The sequence below is a fragment of the Salvelinus alpinus genome, chromosome 15 (genome assembly GCF_045679555.1).
Source record: "Salvelinus alpinus chromosome 15, SLU_Salpinus.1, whole genome shotgun sequence".
Lineage (NCBI taxonomy): Eukaryota > Metazoa > Chordata > Actinopteri > Salmoniformes > Salmonidae > Salvelinus > Salvelinus alpinus.
Genome location: NC_092100.1, coordinates 53,638,970 through 53,657,426, shown reverse-complemented (window position 1 = coordinate 53,657,426; position 18,457 = coordinate 53,638,970). Strand labels below are relative to the sequence as shown.

At 41.9% G+C, this 18,457-nt stretch overlaps 1 protein-coding gene across 1 annotated transcript in view; it reads right to left on the bottom strand.

Moving 5' to 3' along the window:
- shank2b (SH3 and multiple ankyrin repeat domains 2b) overlaps positions 1-18,457 on the bottom strand; it is a 167,922-nt gene that overhangs the window by 10,545 nt on the left and 138,920 nt on the right. Inside the window, exons 18-22 of the mRNA XM_071344081.1 lie at positions 8,820-8,955; positions 7,833-7,919; positions 5,759-5,785; positions 857-984; positions 130-277 (exon numbers count right to left, since the gene is read on the bottom strand). Of these exons, the coding sequence (XP_071200182.1) occupies positions 130-277; positions 857-984; positions 5,759-5,785; positions 7,833-7,919; positions 8,820-8,955 (526 nt within the window). The remainder of the gene's footprint in view (positions 1-129; positions 278-856; positions 985-5,758; positions 5,786-7,832; positions 7,920-8,819; positions 8,956-18,457) is intronic.

Below are 18,457 nucleotides of genomic sequence, written 5' to 3'. Positions count from 1 at the left end.
TGTGTGCATCTGTGTGTGTGTGTGTGTGTGTGAGTGTGTCCACACATTGGTTCTGTATGTGTGTACCATACAGTATGGTATGCAGGTTCAATATTTAGCCTTGACAGAAACATGTTGATATGCAGTTACCAGATGTTCCTATGGACTTCTGTCGTCTCATGGTCCCCTGTCTATTTGGCACCCCCAGGTAGGGTCCTCGACCTCTGGGACTGCCTGGCTCTCTGGGTTGGGGCTGGGTCTGGGTCTGCATCGGCATATCCTGGCTCTCACACATGGACTGCAACACAGAGAGAAGACACTGGGTGCCTGGACTGATCTTTACTACATAGTATTACAGAGGTCTTTTTGAGGTACATTAAATCAACAATATCCAGCTGTGTTTGTTGGTCCTCAACGTTGCAGATAAACTTGTGAAAGAAATGAAGGACAACGAAGAGCAAGAAGCTGTTTAACCTTCATGTACTCTTCTGAGACCAAGCGAATCAGGGAATGCAATTCCCATCAAGCACATGCACAGCGTCTAACAAAGGGAGCCAATCATGCATTTATATTACCAGCCAGAATATAGCAGTAACTTCCAACAGGCAATGGTACAGCCACCAGAATTCTCTGAGCATTAACTTTTTTTTAAATTCCAGAAACTTTTCAGTTTTTCAAAAAATGGCTATTGATTCCCAGTTGGATTCTCAGTCCCAGGTGATTTTGGGAATACTCCCAACTGCAATTTTTGGAAAACCTGGGAAGTTTGGGAAATGTTCCAGTATTTTTCAACCCCTACTCAGCGTAGACCTTTCTGGTCTCACTCCTGTGCCACGCAGCCAACAAAACGTACACTGACGGTAGGGCTTATACCTACATTCATCTCGGGGCTCATGGCGAAGCACCTGCTGTTGGGCCGTGACTTGACTGTGTTGGCGACCCTTACGTCAGCGTTGGAGTTCTCCCACATAGGCTTCTGAGGAGGCATGTTCTCGTCCACTTTATCTGGAACACAAAGTAACACACATCTCTACTGTCAGTACAGGACACTGTAGCCTACATCCGTCTCCAAGCTAAAACGAGCCTTCGTCTCAGGCAATGGCAATCCAGGCCCGTAAGTAAGAACTGATATCAAACCGAGCAGAAAGGAAAAGAAAGAGAACAGAAATAGTTACACTGACATTGGTCAAAGTCAAAGCCGTGCAAGCTTCCCTCGCTAGCTATACCTCCATCAGGCTTTTCCCTTTGTTTCTATGGTTTAGCTATCCTGGGTGCCAGTCTATTTCTGCTCCCTTTCCAACTCCTTCTGTGTCCCAAATGGCACCCTACTACATATAGTGCACGACTTCTGACCAGGGCTCCATTGGTCTCTGGTCAAAAGTAGTGTACTGTGTAGGGAATAGGGTGCCATTCAGGACACATCCCTTAGATAATTTACAATGAGTGACAAGAAGTTGGTAAGATAGCTTAAACAGATCTGGGAATAGGTTTATGGTTCAGCAGCCACTGCCCAACCAACATGCTAGCGTTTTTCTTGTAGTTCTGCGCTCCCATGCATGGGACGATTACTTAGAGTGACTGAGAAAATGATCCTCTTCTTTAGACTCTCACTATCGGAAGACTGATCATCTACAACAGGAATACAGTGGAAGAAAAGGCAGTTCAGATACGGACATGCATCCTTATTCTGTAGCTAGCTAGCACACACACTTCTCCCTCAAGTCACTGCTGTCAAAACCTGTCAACAGAGGAGAGAGAGCTGTAGGCTACATACATCCCTCTTTATTGTCTTCCTGAAACACATTATTCATTCATCTAACCAAGAGCAGACATCCCCACATTCAAAAATACTATAGTACAGTATATTAAGGTATAAATATATAGTATTCACTGTAGTGTTTTTGCAGACATAGTATTTACTGTAGTGTTTTTGCAGACTGTAGTATATTGTAGTGTTTTTGCAGACAGTATTTACTGTAGTGTTTTTGCAGACTAGTATACTGTAGTGTTTTTGCGGACATTACAGAGGTATTTACTATAGTGTTTTTGTTTTATTAGCGTTGACATAGAAGTGGAGGTCTTTCTCCTTGAAGAAACCTAGTGGAGAAATACTGAAAGAGCAAATCATTTATCATAACCTCTAGGCAGGTAGGACTGGGGACTGAACCAATAGTTCAGAGCTTCTGCTCTTTTCTATTATCCTGAAAGGGAACACAATATATATATATTTTTTGTTGTTGTTATTTTACTAGGCAAGTCAATTAAGAAAAAAATCTTATTTACTAGGAACAGTGGGTTAACCACCTTGTTCAGGGGCAGAACGACAGATTTTTACCTTGTCAGCTCGGGGATTCGATCTAGCAACCTTTCGGTTACTGGCCCAACACTAACCACTAAGGTACCTGCCGCCAAGTATATGGTCTATACTTAGCATGTAGGTTTCTCACTTATGGGTGGAACAAATTGGGATAAGGGGGAAGGGAATGGGCAGAGTATAGGCAATTAAATACTTTAGTATTTACTATAGTTGTCACGTTCCTGACCTGTTTTCCCTTGTTTTGTATTTATTTAGTATTTTACAGCACACTACACAATTCTATAGTAATAACTAAACATGATCAAAGGATTCTCAGTGTGTAGTATAGTATTCCATGGTACACTACCGTTTACTACATACTTCTATAGTAAGTAAACTCGTTTTTTTAATGTCAGTTTAGCTGGATTTTTGATGTATGTTGCCTTTTTTGCATTGTGAATGACTTTCATTGACAGATACTGTACAGTAGAATCAGTGTATGGTAAATAATATGTAATATAATTCTCTTTAAACCTCCCTTTACTTCCCCTACACTTTTAGGAACAAAAGGTGCTACTGGTTCTACCTGGAACCAAAAAGGGTTCTCCTTTCAGGACAGCCCAAAGACCCCTTGGAACCCTTTTTTTCTAAGAGTGTACATCTTAAGGATACATCTTGCTATCCCTCTGTCTGCATACTAAGCTTCAACGCGTGCCCATGTGTGTGCTGTGTGGTTAAGATGGAGAACATTCTCGCCATCACTGACCCTCTCCCCTCCACTAACCCACCCACCAATCACCCACCCCCTCTTCCTAAAGCCATATCTGCCTCTCAGTTCAATTCAAGGGGCTTTATTGGCATGGGAAACATATGTTAACATTGCCAAAGCAAGTGACGTAGATAATATACAAAAGTGAAATGAACAATTAAAATGAACAGTAAACATTACACTCACAGAAGTTCCAAAATAATAAAGACATTACACATGTCATATTATGAATATATACAGTGTTGTAACAATGTGGAAATGGTTAAAGTACAAAAGGGAAAATAAATAAACATAAACATGGGTTGTATTTACAATGGTGTTTGTTCTTCACTGGTTGCCCTTTTCTTGTGGCAACAGGTCACAAATATTGCTGCTGTGATGGCACACTGTGGTATTTCACCCAGTAGATAAGGGAGTTTATCAAATTTGGGTTTGTTTTAGAATTCTTTGTGGATCTGTGTAATCTGAGGGAAATATGTGTCTTTAATATGGTCATACATTTGGCAGGAGGTTAGGAAGTGCAGCTCCGTTTCCACCTCATTTTGTGGGCAGTGTGCACATAGCCTGTCTTCTCTTGAGAGCCAGGTCTGCCAACGGCAACCTTTCTCAATAACAAGGCTATGCTCACTGAGTCTGTACACAGTCAAAGCTTTCCTTAAGTTTGTCAGTCACAGTGGTCAGGTATTCTGCCACTGTGTACTCTCTGTTTAGGCCCAAATAGCATTCTGGTTTGCTCAGTTTTTTTGTTAATTCTTTCCAATGTGTCAAGTAATTATCTTTTTGTTTTCTCATGATTTGGTTGGGTCTAATTGTGTTGCTGTCCTGGGGCTCTGTGGGGTCTGTTTGTGTTTGTGAACCAAGCCCCAGGACCAGCTTGCTTAGGGGACTCTTCTCCAGGTTCATATCTCTGTAGGTGATGGCTTTGTTATGGACGGTTTGAGAATCGCTTCCTTTTAGGTGGTTGTAGAATTTAACGGCTCTTTTCTGGATTTTGATAATTAGCGGGTATCGGCCTAATTCTGCACTGCATGCATTATTTGGTGTTTTACGTTGTACACGGAGGATATTTTTTGCAGAATTCTGCATGCAGAGTCTCAATTTGGTATTTGTCCCATTTTGTGAAATCTTGGTTGGTGAGGGGACCCCAGACCTCACAACCATAAAGGGCAATGGGCTCTATAACTGATTCAAGTATTTCTAGCCAGATCCTAATTGGTATGTCGAATTTTATGTTCCTTTTGATGGCATAGAATGCCCTTCTTGCTTTGTCTCTCAGATCGTTCACAGCTTTGTAGAAGTTACCTGTGGCGCTGATGTTTAGGCCAAGGTATATCTTTTTTTGTGTGCTCTAGGGCAACGGTGTCTAGAAGGAATTTGTATTTTTGGTCCTGGCGACCGGACTTTTTTTTGGAACACCATTATTTTTGTCTTACTGAGATTTACTGTCAGGGCCCAGGTCTGGCAGAATCTGTGCAGAGGATCTAGGTGCTGTTGTAGGCCCTCCTTGGTTGGTGACAGAAGCACCAGATCATCAGCAACCTCTCTCTCTCTCTAACTCTCTCTCTCTCTCTCTGTCTCTCTCTCTCTCTCTCTCGCTCTGTCACATCCTCTGGCTACAGTAACGTTGCAGTATTTATGACAGTAAGGAACACTGGTGGATTGATGAAGCCACTCATTCTAGGACACCTCAGTGTCTGGTGTCACCACACATTCTCGAATTCTCCAAGCATTCCTGCAAATCTCCAGTGTTGCGGTGTAAAGCAGTGAACACAGAACGAGGCCGATACAGCTGAAGAACGTGTCGAAGAGTAGGAAGCTGCAGGATTGTAGAGACTATTTTTTGCAGGTACTATGCTGTGCCGCTACAGTATATTGGACGACACACTACACTGTATGCAGCATCATTTCCATGGCAACACCTTGTTTCCGTATGAGTCAAAGCCTATCTGTAGTGGGCTCATTGTATAACAGTGTTGTGCCCTTGAAGTTAAGTCACAGTGTATTCTGAGAAGGTAGCTAGCTGCTCTTTGAAATGGGCAGCTGACTGTTGTGCATTACCTAGGCCCCTAGTTCTTATTCCGTAAAGGTGTTTCAAATCCTTTTATCATTACAGAGAACAGTGCAACTATTTCGGAAGGATAAGAATCTGTGCTAAACTGAGGGCCGCATACCAAATGGAACCCTATTCCCTTTGTAAATGCACTAGTGACCAGGTCCCTAGTCAAAAAGTAGTGCACTATAGAGGGAATAGGGTGCCATATGGGATGGCGTGTGAGATCTCGGCTGTTGTTTTTTTCCCCTGATCTTGCATAACTGTGTTTAAAAGAGGGGCAGAGCAATGAATAATGCATGGCAATAGCATTGCACTCTCACACTGAACTGAAGTGCGTACGCGGTGAACGCTGTGAAAAGCTAAGGACACATCAAGTGTTGTGATGTGCTAACAAGTCTTTAAAAAGCTTCTCGTTCAGAAGGGCATTTTCTTATGTTCCTAATGTGCCTGCACACCTGTTTACAACCCTGAGACGGCGAACATCAGTTGACCTTCATACCTGCCCCCTTACAGTTCAGTAGGCATGCAAGTAAAATGTACAAATTGTGCTGATAAAGAAATAAGGGATCTAGAGAAAAAGTGAAAAGTGCATCAAGTATTTTGTACATTCCATGGACGTACAAATAACATGTCATATATTAAGCATGCCTATCACACTTACCACCGGTCACTTTTTTCCTCAAAGTGGCTTAGAAAAAAGAGAATATACAAATGTATGTAACAAATGATGATCAAAATAAATCAACAAAAAGTATCTCTCAACAACAACACAGGCTATTATGCAAAAATGGTGGAATATTGTCATTTAAAGCAGCGTAATATAAAGACCACTACTCATCACTACTTTGCCAAATATAAGCCTAGGGGATGGTCAAAAGTATATGGACACCTGCTCGTCGACCATCTCATTCCAAAATCAAGGGCATTAATATAGAGTCGGTCCCCCCTTTGCTCCTATAACAGCCTCTACTCTTCTGGCAAGGCTTTCCACTAGATGTTGGAACATTGCTGTGGGGACTTGCTTCCATTCAGCCACAAGACCATTAGTGAGGTCGGGAACTGATATTGGCCGATTAAGCCTGGCTTGCAGTCGGCGTTCCAATTCATCCCAAAGGTGTTTGATGGGGTTGAGGTCAGGGCTCTGTGCAGGCCAGTGAAGTTCTTCCATACGATCTCGACAAACCATTTCTGTATGGACCTCGCTTTGTGCATGGGGGCATTGTCATGCTGAAACAGGGAAGGGCCTTCACCAAACTGTTGCCACAAAGTTGGAAGCACAGAATCGTCTAGAATGTCATTGTATTCCCTTCACTGGAACTAAAGGACCATGAAAAACAGCCCCAGACCATTATTCCTCCTCTACCAAACTTTAAAGGTGGCACTACATAATGCGTTGGGGCAGGTAGCCAAACCCAGATTTGTCTGTCGGAATGCATCCTAGGTTGAAACATTCACTACCCCTTGGTCATGGGAAACCCATTTCATGAAGCTCCTGAAAAGTTCTTGTGCTGACGTTCCAGAAACACAGTAGTGAATGTTTCAACTGAGGAGAAGCGATTTTTACGCGCTACTCGCTTCTGCACTCGCCGGTCCCGTTTGAGTTTGTGCGGCTTACCACTTTGCGGCTGAGCCGTTGTTGCTCCTAGACGTTTCCACTTCACAATAACAGCCCTTATAGTTGACTAGGGCAGCTCTAGCAGGGCAGAAATTTGACAAACAGACTTGTTGGAAAGGTGGCATCATATGACGGTGCCACGTTGAAAGTCACTGAGCTCTTCAGTAAGGCCATTCTACTGCCAATGTTTGTCTATGGAGATTGCATGGCTGTGTGTTCGATTTTATACACCTGTCAGCCACAGGTGTGCATGAAATAGCAGCATCCACAATTTTGAAGGGGTGTCCACATACTTTTGTATATATAGTGTATTTTCGTAAAGCAATTGTATACATGTTTAAAAGCTTCCAAACATGACACCTGCCAAATAGACATAGAATGATCAACCCTTTCATGCCATTTTTACGACCGGCCCTTCAAAAAACATCTACTGCAGAACAGTTATAAGCGACAGATGAGTCAACAATAAGGTAAAAGCTTTTTCAAATGGTGAGTTAAATCAAAGCTATTTACATACATTATACGGCTCTGAGTTAAATCAATCAAACAATAAATGAAATGATTAAGTAAATGAATAATCCAAAGTTTATTAGATTAGATGTGTGATGACATGGAATGGAATTATGCAATTGTTATGATCGTTCAAAGTAGTCAAAATGATCAGTCATGCTGTCTAATGAGCTCTTTATCACATTAGATGATTCCGCACTGTCGCTAAAATGTTTTCTCTCCAGCTCTCTTCAGATCAAATGCTACAGAGCAGAACACCTTTGTGCCTTTTCGCAAAGTACATAATTGCCTATGCCCCCTCAAAGTAGAGTAAATATAGTCCTATATTAAATGGAGGAAATTAACATTTAAAAATGAGAGAACAAAACTATTTTAAGACAGTTGCGAGCAGCTGTGACCAAACAGTAGCTACTGTATGCTGCGTACCTTTGTCCACTGTAGTCGCAGATATTGACAAACAAATCAGGAGGACATAATTACTTTAAAAAAAATATATATTCCAGAGAATAACATCACTAAACACACAGAGAACAAACCAAGATGATACAAAATGCATTTAGACCTCTTGGTATTACAATCTCCCATGTATGGATGGTTTGCGGATTCTTACCTAGCTCCTCCAGCTCTGATGTCATGGATTTGGAGCGCATGGCCATGGACAGGGCAGTGGAGGGAGCTCTACGCGGAGGTGTGGGCACTGCAACAACACAGAAAAGCAGGGGTGTATTCAGGGTCGTGTTCTGAACGTTGCAGATAAAGATAGAATGAATAGAGCTGACACTATTCCCTATTCTGTCTGATGGAAAGTCATTTCTGCTTTATGCAATAGGCCTACATTTCTACGTGAGCGTTCTGTAACGTTACATCATCCTGAACAAGCCCCAGATGAGAGATCTACAATATACAATATACAGCTGGGCGTATTAAAAAGTTCCTTCCCAAAACGCTTGCATGTGCTTCAGCGACGCTGCGTTGTCTATGTGACAGCTTCACACATCTCGTAGGGTGACGCCAAGCAAGCGGCCAAGTTCAGCGAATCATCTAACAAAATACCTTAAAAATGCCCTTCTAAAATATGCCCCTGACAGTTAATGTACATCAGCTTTGAAATGTTTTTACCTGTGCTGCAGTACAGGCATTTTTCTTTGAATGCCCCCAACTGTAAATCCACCGTCTTAACTTCGAGGCTGAAAATCAGCACAGTCATCAGGAAAAACTGCAATGTGGTCAACGTTCTTCTAGCTCGTCAGCTTCTAGCTCCCTGATACACTACAGTACAGTACGAGGACGAGCCAAGACGATTTAGAACAGACCTGGGTTCAAACACTATTTGAAATCTTTCAAATACTTTGAACGTTTGCTCTAGTCTGCCTAGACTGCGGGGTTCGCCGTTCCGGGCCTATCTATTGGTCAAGCACATATGAAGTATTTGTAATCATTTCAAATAGTATTTAAACCCAGTTCTGCTTTGGAGGGTGTGCTGGGACCCTGACTGTGGATTCACCCCAACTAATCAGACATTGATCCTGCTGGCAGGGTGTTGTAGGGCAGAGCAGCAAGGCGGGAGAAAGAGAGAGAGAGAGGATAAAAGGCTTACCTTTCTTCCTGGCCGTGTCATCAGGGTCCAGATTCCTGCTAACCGTCACCACTTTGATGATGAGCCGGTTTCCCCCGTGTCGGATCGTATTGACCACCTGTTTGTGGCCCACCTTCACCACATTTTCCTGGTTCACCTGCAACACAGAAGACAAGACACCTAGGGTACAGTCTACATCGCTACATCACGCAATGACTGGACAGAAACATAGCATCACAACCCTAAGATGCAGGTGTGACAACACGTATTCCCACGGCTGTTACATCTCTTAACAACAACTCACTATCAAGCGGATCTAATCTTCGCAAAGTCAACATCCCTCCGTCACTCAATGACTGGACAGAAATATAAAATCACAACCTGAACTAAAGCCTCTGAGCCATTACGGTGACTATTTAGGGGGACCTTGAGTGGTTCTGGGCCAGTTCCAACAGACATTTCTGTGTACAGCACTCTGTGAACGACACAATGTCCATTCCTGCGCACTCTGTGAAAGGTCTGGTTGTCCCGCTTCTAATGCTGTCTCCCACTCGCCTACGAGATCCAGTATTTGAAATCTGACACCTAATTTGCATGGCGAGAGACACGTCACATTCCCTGGCCTATCTAGACAAAGGATATTTTTGCTCGGGTTGTGGAGCACGCAGCTCCGATTGCGATACAAACGAAACGGAAGAGTCTAGCGATTTTAGCAAAAGCAGTCTCATTTCGCTGTGATGTTCTCAGATGGATTTAGAGCTTTCAACATGACAAAATACAATTTAATTTAGTCGAATTTAAAACAAGACTTTCTCTTGTTCACAGAAGGGCCAAGTTACTGTGTGATTAGAGCAGAAGTTGTACTGAGTCTGCAGCCACTTGAATGGTGTCTCGGCATCACTCAGAGGACGTTTTGGAGAAAAGTCTCTGTAGTCACTTACATGACGTGGTGCCAATATTGTACTGTCATAAAGTATGATCATAATTATTAGAAGGTTGTAAGACAGGTGAAATCTGATGGTAAATCATTTATCATTTCAATGTTACTATATCTAGAAGGCATTTCAGTCATTTCATGCCCTATTACCCCACTTTTGTTGAATAGGGAAAACATAATATATTGTACTGTGCATTTGAGCTTGTGTCCTCAAAAGTGAGTACACCTAAGCAATGTATAACTATTGTTATCAGAAAGGTGAGTTCCAGAACTTTCTAAAAGTATGCAGCATTACTAGATATTGTTTATGGCCAAGCCATGACAAATAATTACCTTGGGGCATGTCCATTTAGGTGGAAATCTACATGTTCCCTTAACGTTCATTAAAGTATGCTGTAACAACTCCTTAACCACACGGATACAACTCTCCAACAAGTTGATCTGAACACGGCAAAGCCATGAAGTCAGCATCTCGTCATGACTAAATGACTGGCCTGATATACTGTATGAAACCACAACCCTTAAAATAGATATGCAACAACCCAGAAAAACATGGCGAAGTATTGAGGTCTGACTGACGTTAAAGGTGATTAAGACATCTTCAGTTCTATTAGCCGTGATGTCTTGTTGTTCTCAGTATTTCCTGCTCAGAGGTATCTTGAGGTGTTTCAACCAGGTTGTATGTACTGTTCTCAGAACAGTATTTCCTGCTCAGAGGTATCTTGTGGTGTTTCAACCAGGTTTCATGTACTGTTCTCAGAACAGTATTTCCTGCTCAGAGGTATCTTGTGGTGTTTCAACCAGGTTTCATGTACTGTTCTCAGAACAGTATTTCCTGCTTGGAGGTCTCTGCTGGTGTTTCAACCATCCTGTATTACACTGTGCTGCTGTCTAATTCACAGTTTATGGACTGTTCTCAGACCTGTATTTCCTGCTCAGAGGTGGTCACTTAGGTGTTCAACCAGTCTGTAGTACCCTGTGCTGCTCTCTAATATATCATTATTTCAAGCCACTCAATCAGGTCCATTACTCTTCCTATAACACCATGTTAAATCTGCTGTCAGTATTGACAGGCTGCTCTGCTCACTGCACAGGCCTGGTCAGTAATGGAGGAGGGGGTCCTTCTATTGATTCCACTTTGTCATCTGGCAAAGGCAACGACACACCATGTGCGTGTGTGCGTTTGTGTGGGATTTGGTTTATTCAGATCCCCATTAGCTTTTGCCGAAGCAGCAGCTATTCTTCCTGTGGTCTACACAAAAACATAAAAGACGACAAGTAACAAAACACTGATAGACTGACAGACAAGAACATTCACACAAATTGAAAATACAACAATATACAAACAATACAACTAAAGAATAATGTGTGTAGATTGTGTGTGTTAGAGTGTCAGTGTGTGTGTGTGTGTGTGTGTGTGTGTGTGTGTGTGTGTGTGTGTGTGTGTGTGTGTGTGTGTGTGTGTGTGTGTGTGTGTGTGTGTGTGTGTGTGTGTGTGTGTGTGTGTGTGTGTCATTTCCCAATCCCTATAGTGCCATGAGATGTTTTATTTTTTTAAATGAAGTACATTTTGCTGTTTGCTTATGGCTCTGTAAAATACTGTGCATTGACGAGAATTCATTTTGGACATGGGGACTGTGAAGAGACCCCTAGTGGCATGTCTTGTGGGGTATGTATGAATGTCTGAAGAGACCCCTGGTGGCATGTCTTGTGGGGTGTGTATGTTTGTCTGAGTTGAATGTTATTTGATTATCTAGACAATCTGGAATTATAATCACAGTAATATTTATCATAAAAACTAGACAAGAAGCAGTCAATCTCGAGTCAACCCTCAACTAGGAAAGACTGTCATGCATGCTGTTAATGTTAGTTCTGTATGTGCAGTTCAGGGCACGGCGTGCTGCTCTGTTTTGAGTCAGCTGCAGCTTTGCTGCACTCGACCATATTACCAGAGAGTAATCAAGATGGAACAAGACCAAAGCCTGAACAATTAGTACAGTTGATTTTTGTGTCAAAAACGCAGACCATCTTTTTATAACATCTCTACAAGAACTTTGTCAATATGACTTGACCATGATAATTGACCATCCGACGTTATACTTAGGAGTTTAGCTTCCTCAACTTGCTCAATGGTCAGACCTCGGGCTGTGATGGTCATGACATTTTGTCACCCGGTGATTGTCATGTAAATAGCTACCAGTCTTTCGGTAATTGGCCATTCATTAACATAAACACGTTTAGCATTTCCTGGCTTCCACGCATAGCCTACAAGCCACTGATGCAGACCTTTGGAACATCTACATTTTATTAAAAAGTCTAATAAATTCACTTAATCAGGCCTACACCATCACAGCCCATTTCAGAAGAACAGAATAGTATATTCTGAGTTGTCCTTATGTTAGGTCCTGATCTGGCTATGCCGACAATATTTGCCTAGTATTCATTGGCATTATTTTATATTATTTTATAGTAAGAAAAATACAATTGAACATAGCTGAATAAAATAGAAAGGACATTTTCCTCCAAATGATTTCCGAGGTGAGCACATGCGTCTTTTCTATGTTGAGCAGGTAACAAAGAAACATGTCATCATACATGCTTAATGTAGAGTTATTTATGCAACTTTAGTGATACAAACGTTAGGCTATATGTTTAGATTGTTAATACATTCGAAGGCTGTATGATGCGACCCTAATGATGATTTGAAAAAAGTTGCATGAAAGACATGTGCTCTTCTCTGTTTCTTGCGAAGGCTGCACACACTTCATCAGTCTCTCATTCACAATTTGACAAGCACTTTGTAATATTCTCACCCGTCAGACTAATCTCAATTTAATCTTTTTTTTTTTATATACCTATAACCTACTAATAGCCTATATGTGTGGAATTATTTTTTTATTTCTAATGGTGCACAAAAACAAAACATGTCATCCATAGCCTGCACTCGAATAGTGAATGGAGGTTACATGTGGTTACAATAAGCCTAGGGAAAGCCAAGCTTCCCTAATGTAAAGTGAATTACATTGCCAAAATTATTTAACCTAATTAGACTACTCCTTTCTATACAGAAATACATTGAATCGTTCAAAATAGACTACTAGAGCTTGATTTGGCCAGAGGATGATTAGCTTCTTAAAAAAATATGAGTTGTGGATTGTTTTAAATCTACAGTGAGAAGGAAAGGCAGCGCACGCAAAGTAGAGAGATCAACCCAGGCATCTCGCAATATATTTCAAAATATAATCAGTTTGGAAAGAAAATGGTTATTGCTGTAAAGGGAAGACAATGAAAACACAAATCTGTCTTTTAGTATTCAGTATAGCCTTTCTTACTGGCACCAGCAGAGAGCATCGGCAATATCCCTGGTGATTCCTCGTGCGCATATTCACTATTTATCATTGTTGAGTCAGTGCTACTTAAAAGTTTGTTTTTGGACAATACATGTCCTCCAGTTAAGATGGACGTCATATTATATTTGTGTCTCCCCTTCACGTAGGTCCATTACATGGACAAAAGTCACTTTTATTGGTTTGTCAGTGTCAGCGAAGTAGGCTACCCTTTCATTTGTACTATTAAAAAAGATTCAGCTAATGTCTCCAGTCATCGAAAGTGTAGTAGAATTGTATGAAATGTGTTCATAAAAGCCCACATTTACAGGTCATTACTGTTAAGTACATAAATCATGAGGGGATTGTGCTGCTGGAACTATGCAGCAATAAACACTAAGGCTTGCCAGAGAGACTGTTCGTCTTATTGACACAGCATGTTTTAGCCTTCTGTTTAAACTGGTCACAACCATGGTTGCGTCAAAATGGCACCCTATTCCTAATTCCTAATGTAGTGCATTACTTTTGACCAGGGCCCATAAAATATGGTTAAACTTGGATAGAATCCTAAGCACCAACCAAACAAGCCAAACACAAGCTCTGACAATAACGTTCAAAAGCCTTCTGCACACAGCAATCTATCCCCCAGCTTCCAGCTAGGCTAATCACACACCCAGAATGCATTGTACTGTAGCGAACCTGCATCATAAGCATGTACACTGAGTGTACAAAACATTAGGAACACCTAAAATTGCACCCCTTTTTGCCCTCAGAACAGCCTCAATTCGTCAGGGCATGGACTCTACAATGTGTCGAAAGCGTTCAACAGGGATGCTGGCCCATGTTGACTCCAATGCTTCCCACAGTTGTGTCAAGTTAGCTTGATGTCCATTGGGTGGTGGACCATTCTTGATACCCACGGGAATCTGTTGAGCGTGAAAAACCCAGCAGCGTTGCAGTTCTTGACACACTCAAACCAGTGCACCCGGCACCTACTACCATACTCCGTTCAAACACTTAAATATTTTGTCTTGCCCATTCACCCTCTGAATGGCACACATACACAATCCATGTCTCAATTGTTTTAAAAATCCTTCTTAAATCAATAAGGGATCATAGCTTTCACCTGGATTCACCATGTGTCACGCCCTGGCCTTAGTTATCTTTGTTTTCTTTATTATTTTAGTTAGGTCAGGGTGTGACATGGGGAATGTATGTGTTTTTGTAGTGTCTAGGGGTGTTGTATGTGTATGGGGCAGTGTATAGTGTAGTTGTCTAGGTAAGTCTATGGTTGCCTGAAGGGTTCTCAATCAGAGACAGCTGTCATTCATTGTCTCTGATTGGGAGCCATATTTAAGGCAGCCATAGGCATTAAGTTAATGTGGGTAATTGTCTATGTTCTATGTTGCATGTGTGCACTTAGTTCATCTTAGCTTCACGATCGGTTGTTTTGTTCATTTTGTAAGTGTTTGTTTTTCTCTTCATTAAAAGAAGATGTATTTTTCACACGCTGCGCCTTGGTCCACTCTTTCACCCATAGACGATCGTGACACCATGTCATGGAAAGAGCAGGTGTTCCTAATGTTTTGTATACTGGAGCTGTCAATAGCATGCAAGACTATGATCCAACGTTGGACTACAATTCCATTATAGTTAAAAACTAAACAGAAACCAGTGACACTAAGACAGAGGGAAATTAGACAAATAGAAGACTTAAATAGACTGATTTTACAAGAGATGTGTCACTCGTGAATACACACATGAAAAACTGCTGCTACTAGCAATGCCTTCACTCATCAACTTCTAATAACACACAGTACAGCAGATATTTTCTGCATATATGGCCGACACTGGAAAACACAGAATAAACATGAGCTCTGGGAGATAAAGCCAACAATCTTCTCTTGAATCTGAGGTCCTGTCACAAACACATCATATCCAAATATTACCAAACAATCTCGACACTTTTACTCATAAAAGTTCTCAATACCCCATCATGAATTACTCTTAAAGTTTCCATCGCACAGTTAGACAGCTGATATTAAGAGATCTGGGGACTGCATTATTGAGCCAAGCCAAAAGCCAGGGGAGTGTCTTCATCATAATAGGGACAGCAAGCAATGTATTGAAACCAAGGGTTATCACAACTCCCATCTGCCAAAGAAGTGTCCAAATGGCTAGGATGGGTTCTGACTTCTAGATTTGAAATATAGTTAATCATCAGGTATCCTATGGAAAGGAGAAGGGACACAGTCTTGTTTCGACACCAGAAGTGAACGGTTATCTGTAGGAGGAATGTATATGGTTGCGGTCACTGATAAGGGTAGAGAGCTGTGGATTAGTGAGGAATAGGGGCCGAGGTCAGGTCAGGTCACATTAAGGGAGTCACTTAACTTCCTGCCTAGCAATAAAGATGTAATGTTTAGAGGGAAGGAGGAGACTTCACCCAAATTGGGGTATATATACTGCTGGTGGGAACATGTTTTTGTCTGTTCAGCTGTCTGACCCATTGGGTGAATAAACTTAGTTTGAGCTTTACTCCTCGTCTGTGAGTTTTTCCTCTTTATTTCGAACCGAACAGCTAGAAGGCTGTTCACACACGGTGTTGATGATGGCTGGTCAGTTTGTTCGCCCATTTTGCCCTGAGAAGGTTACTCGAACCTAGTTAGAATTGTTGAAATCATTATTGAAAACACGACTAGCTGTTATGCGAGCGTAACAGAATGCTAAAGCCTCTATAACGCCAGTCCCGCAGTCCCAGTGGGACAGACGATGCTGATCCTTTGGGGAAGGTGAGTCTTCCTCTCTGACCTCTGACTCCGCATTAAAGTTCAAAAGCCTTCTGCACACAGCAATCTATCCCCCAGCTTCTAAAGTGTCCAGAAAGACAGACTACAACCACAGCTCATGTGTTTCATAATGATGATGCTTCCATAACAGAAAGAGTCCCAGAGTGACAGGATCACTCATGTCCCAGAGTGACAGGATCATGCTCATCCCATGGGGAAGGTGAAATACTCCTTACCCTCTGTGATCTCTGCTTTTTCCAAGCCACCACCAAACCTCCCCTAAGGACGCAACCCCCCTAATGCTGCCTTCTCTACACCACCACAACTCCCTAAAGACACAACACCCTAATACAGGGGTGAAACTAAGGCGGTACGGTCCGGTGCAGCATCCCGGCATAATAAACAACGGGGGTACGCTGGAACAGTAAAACATGAGCCGATCACAATAATTAAAACAAAATGTCAAGAAAACCGTCGACTACTTTTAATCATTACCGCATGTCAGAGGTATGAAAAATGAGCGGATGGACTTGAAAACGGGTGGTATGGTCTACACTCCAAAATGTGATGTGGTTCGACGAGAACAATGATATTTTGCCAAGGCAGAGAAGAGTGGCCCGACACCGAGGCACGCATGGGCAGCAGTGGACGCATACATTCTAGCCTAATGACAATCGCCACGTTATTGCACTACTTGGGGTTTAGTGTAACAGATGTTTCTTTCCATTCACCACTAATTTGTAAATATGTAAATATGATATAATAGATATAGATACAGATATAATATATCTGTAAATATGTTTTGAGTGGATGAACGTGCACAGGTAGCCTAGTAAAGGTGCCATTTGAAGTGATTGTTTGACAATCAGATGAAGACAATGTTTTTGCCCCAATAAAAGTAATACATTTTAAAAGTGAAATGACAAATCTTTACAACTAGGCCCACAGAGATCCTATTGAATTAACTTCTCTAGGATAGGGGGCACCATTTTCACTTAGCGTGCCCAGAGTGAACTGCCTTCTACTCTGTCCCAGATGCTAATATATGCATATTATTATTACTATTGGATAGGAAACACTCTGAAGTTTCTAAAACTGTTTGAATGATGTCTGTGAGTATAACAGAACTCATATGGCAGGCAAAAACCTGAGAAAAAATCCAAACCGGAAGTGAGAATTCTGAGGCTGGTCGATTTTCAACTCATCGCCTATTCAAATCCCAGTGGGATATGGATCTGTTTGCACTTCCTACGCCTTCCACTAGATGTCAACAGTCTGTAGAACGTTGAATGAAGCCTCTACTGTGATGTGGGGCCGGATGGGAGGTGTTTCAGTCAGTGGTCTGGCAGAGAGCCAGTTCCTGGTCATGCGCATTCCACATGATATCGCCTTGCGTTCCATTATTTCTGTAGACACCAACGAATTCTCCAGTTGGAACGTTATTCAATATTTATGATAACAACATCCTGAAGATTGATTATCTACTTAGTTTGACAAGTTTATTTGACCTGTAATATAATTATTTGAAGTTTTCGTCGACGTTCGCCTGGACCTGCGCGAGCGTTTGGACATGTGTACTAAACGTGCTAGTAAAAGTAGCTACTTGGACATAATTAATGGACATTATCGAACAAAACAATTTATTGTGGAACTAGGATTCCTGGGAGCGCATTCTGATATGTGTAGCTTTAATTTGGTGTCTTTCATGTGTGCTTTCATGAAAGATTGAATTTTATAGTAATGTATTTGAATTTGGCGCGCTGCATTTTTACTGGCTTTTGGCCAAGTGGGACGATAGCGTCCCACATACCCTAGAGAGGTTAATAGGGATTCTATGTGTAGTTCTATGATTAGCCCCCCCCCAGGAAGAAATGTATTCTACTTTCACCCCTGCCCTAACATCACAACCCCCTAATTCCACAACCCCACAACGAGATCTCAAATCAAATTGTATTAGTCACAAGCGCAGAACACAACAGGTGTAGACATTACAGTGAAATGCGTACTTACATGCCCTTAACCAACAATGCAGTTTTAAGAAAATACCCCCAAAAAAGTCAGAGATAAGAATAACAAATAATTCAAGAGCAGCAGTAAATAACAATAGCGGGGCTATATACAGGGGTTACCGGTACAGAGTCATTGTGCCCCTCGCACCAGTGTCGAGGTAATTGAGGTAATATGTACATGTAGGTAGAGTTATTAAAGTGACTATGCATAAATAATAACAGAGATTAGGGGGGGCAATGCAGATAGTCTGGGTAGCCATTTGATTAGCTGTTCAGGATGACTGAAGAGTTTGACTGTGTGATATTAGGTTGCTTCTTGTGTAAATATTTTCCATCTGGATTTTAATGATTTGTATGGCTTGGGCTTGGGGGGTAGCAGCTGCTCCAAGAAGCCTCTTGGACTTAGACTTGGAGCTCCGGTACCGCTTGCCGTGTGGTAGCAGAGAGAACAGTCTATGAATAGGGTGGCTGGAGTCTTTGACAATTTTTAGGGCCTACCTCTGACACCACCTGGTATAGAGGTCCTGGATGGCAGGAAGCTTGGCCCAGGTGATGTACTGGGTCGTACGCACTACCCTCTGTAGTGCCTTGCGGTTGG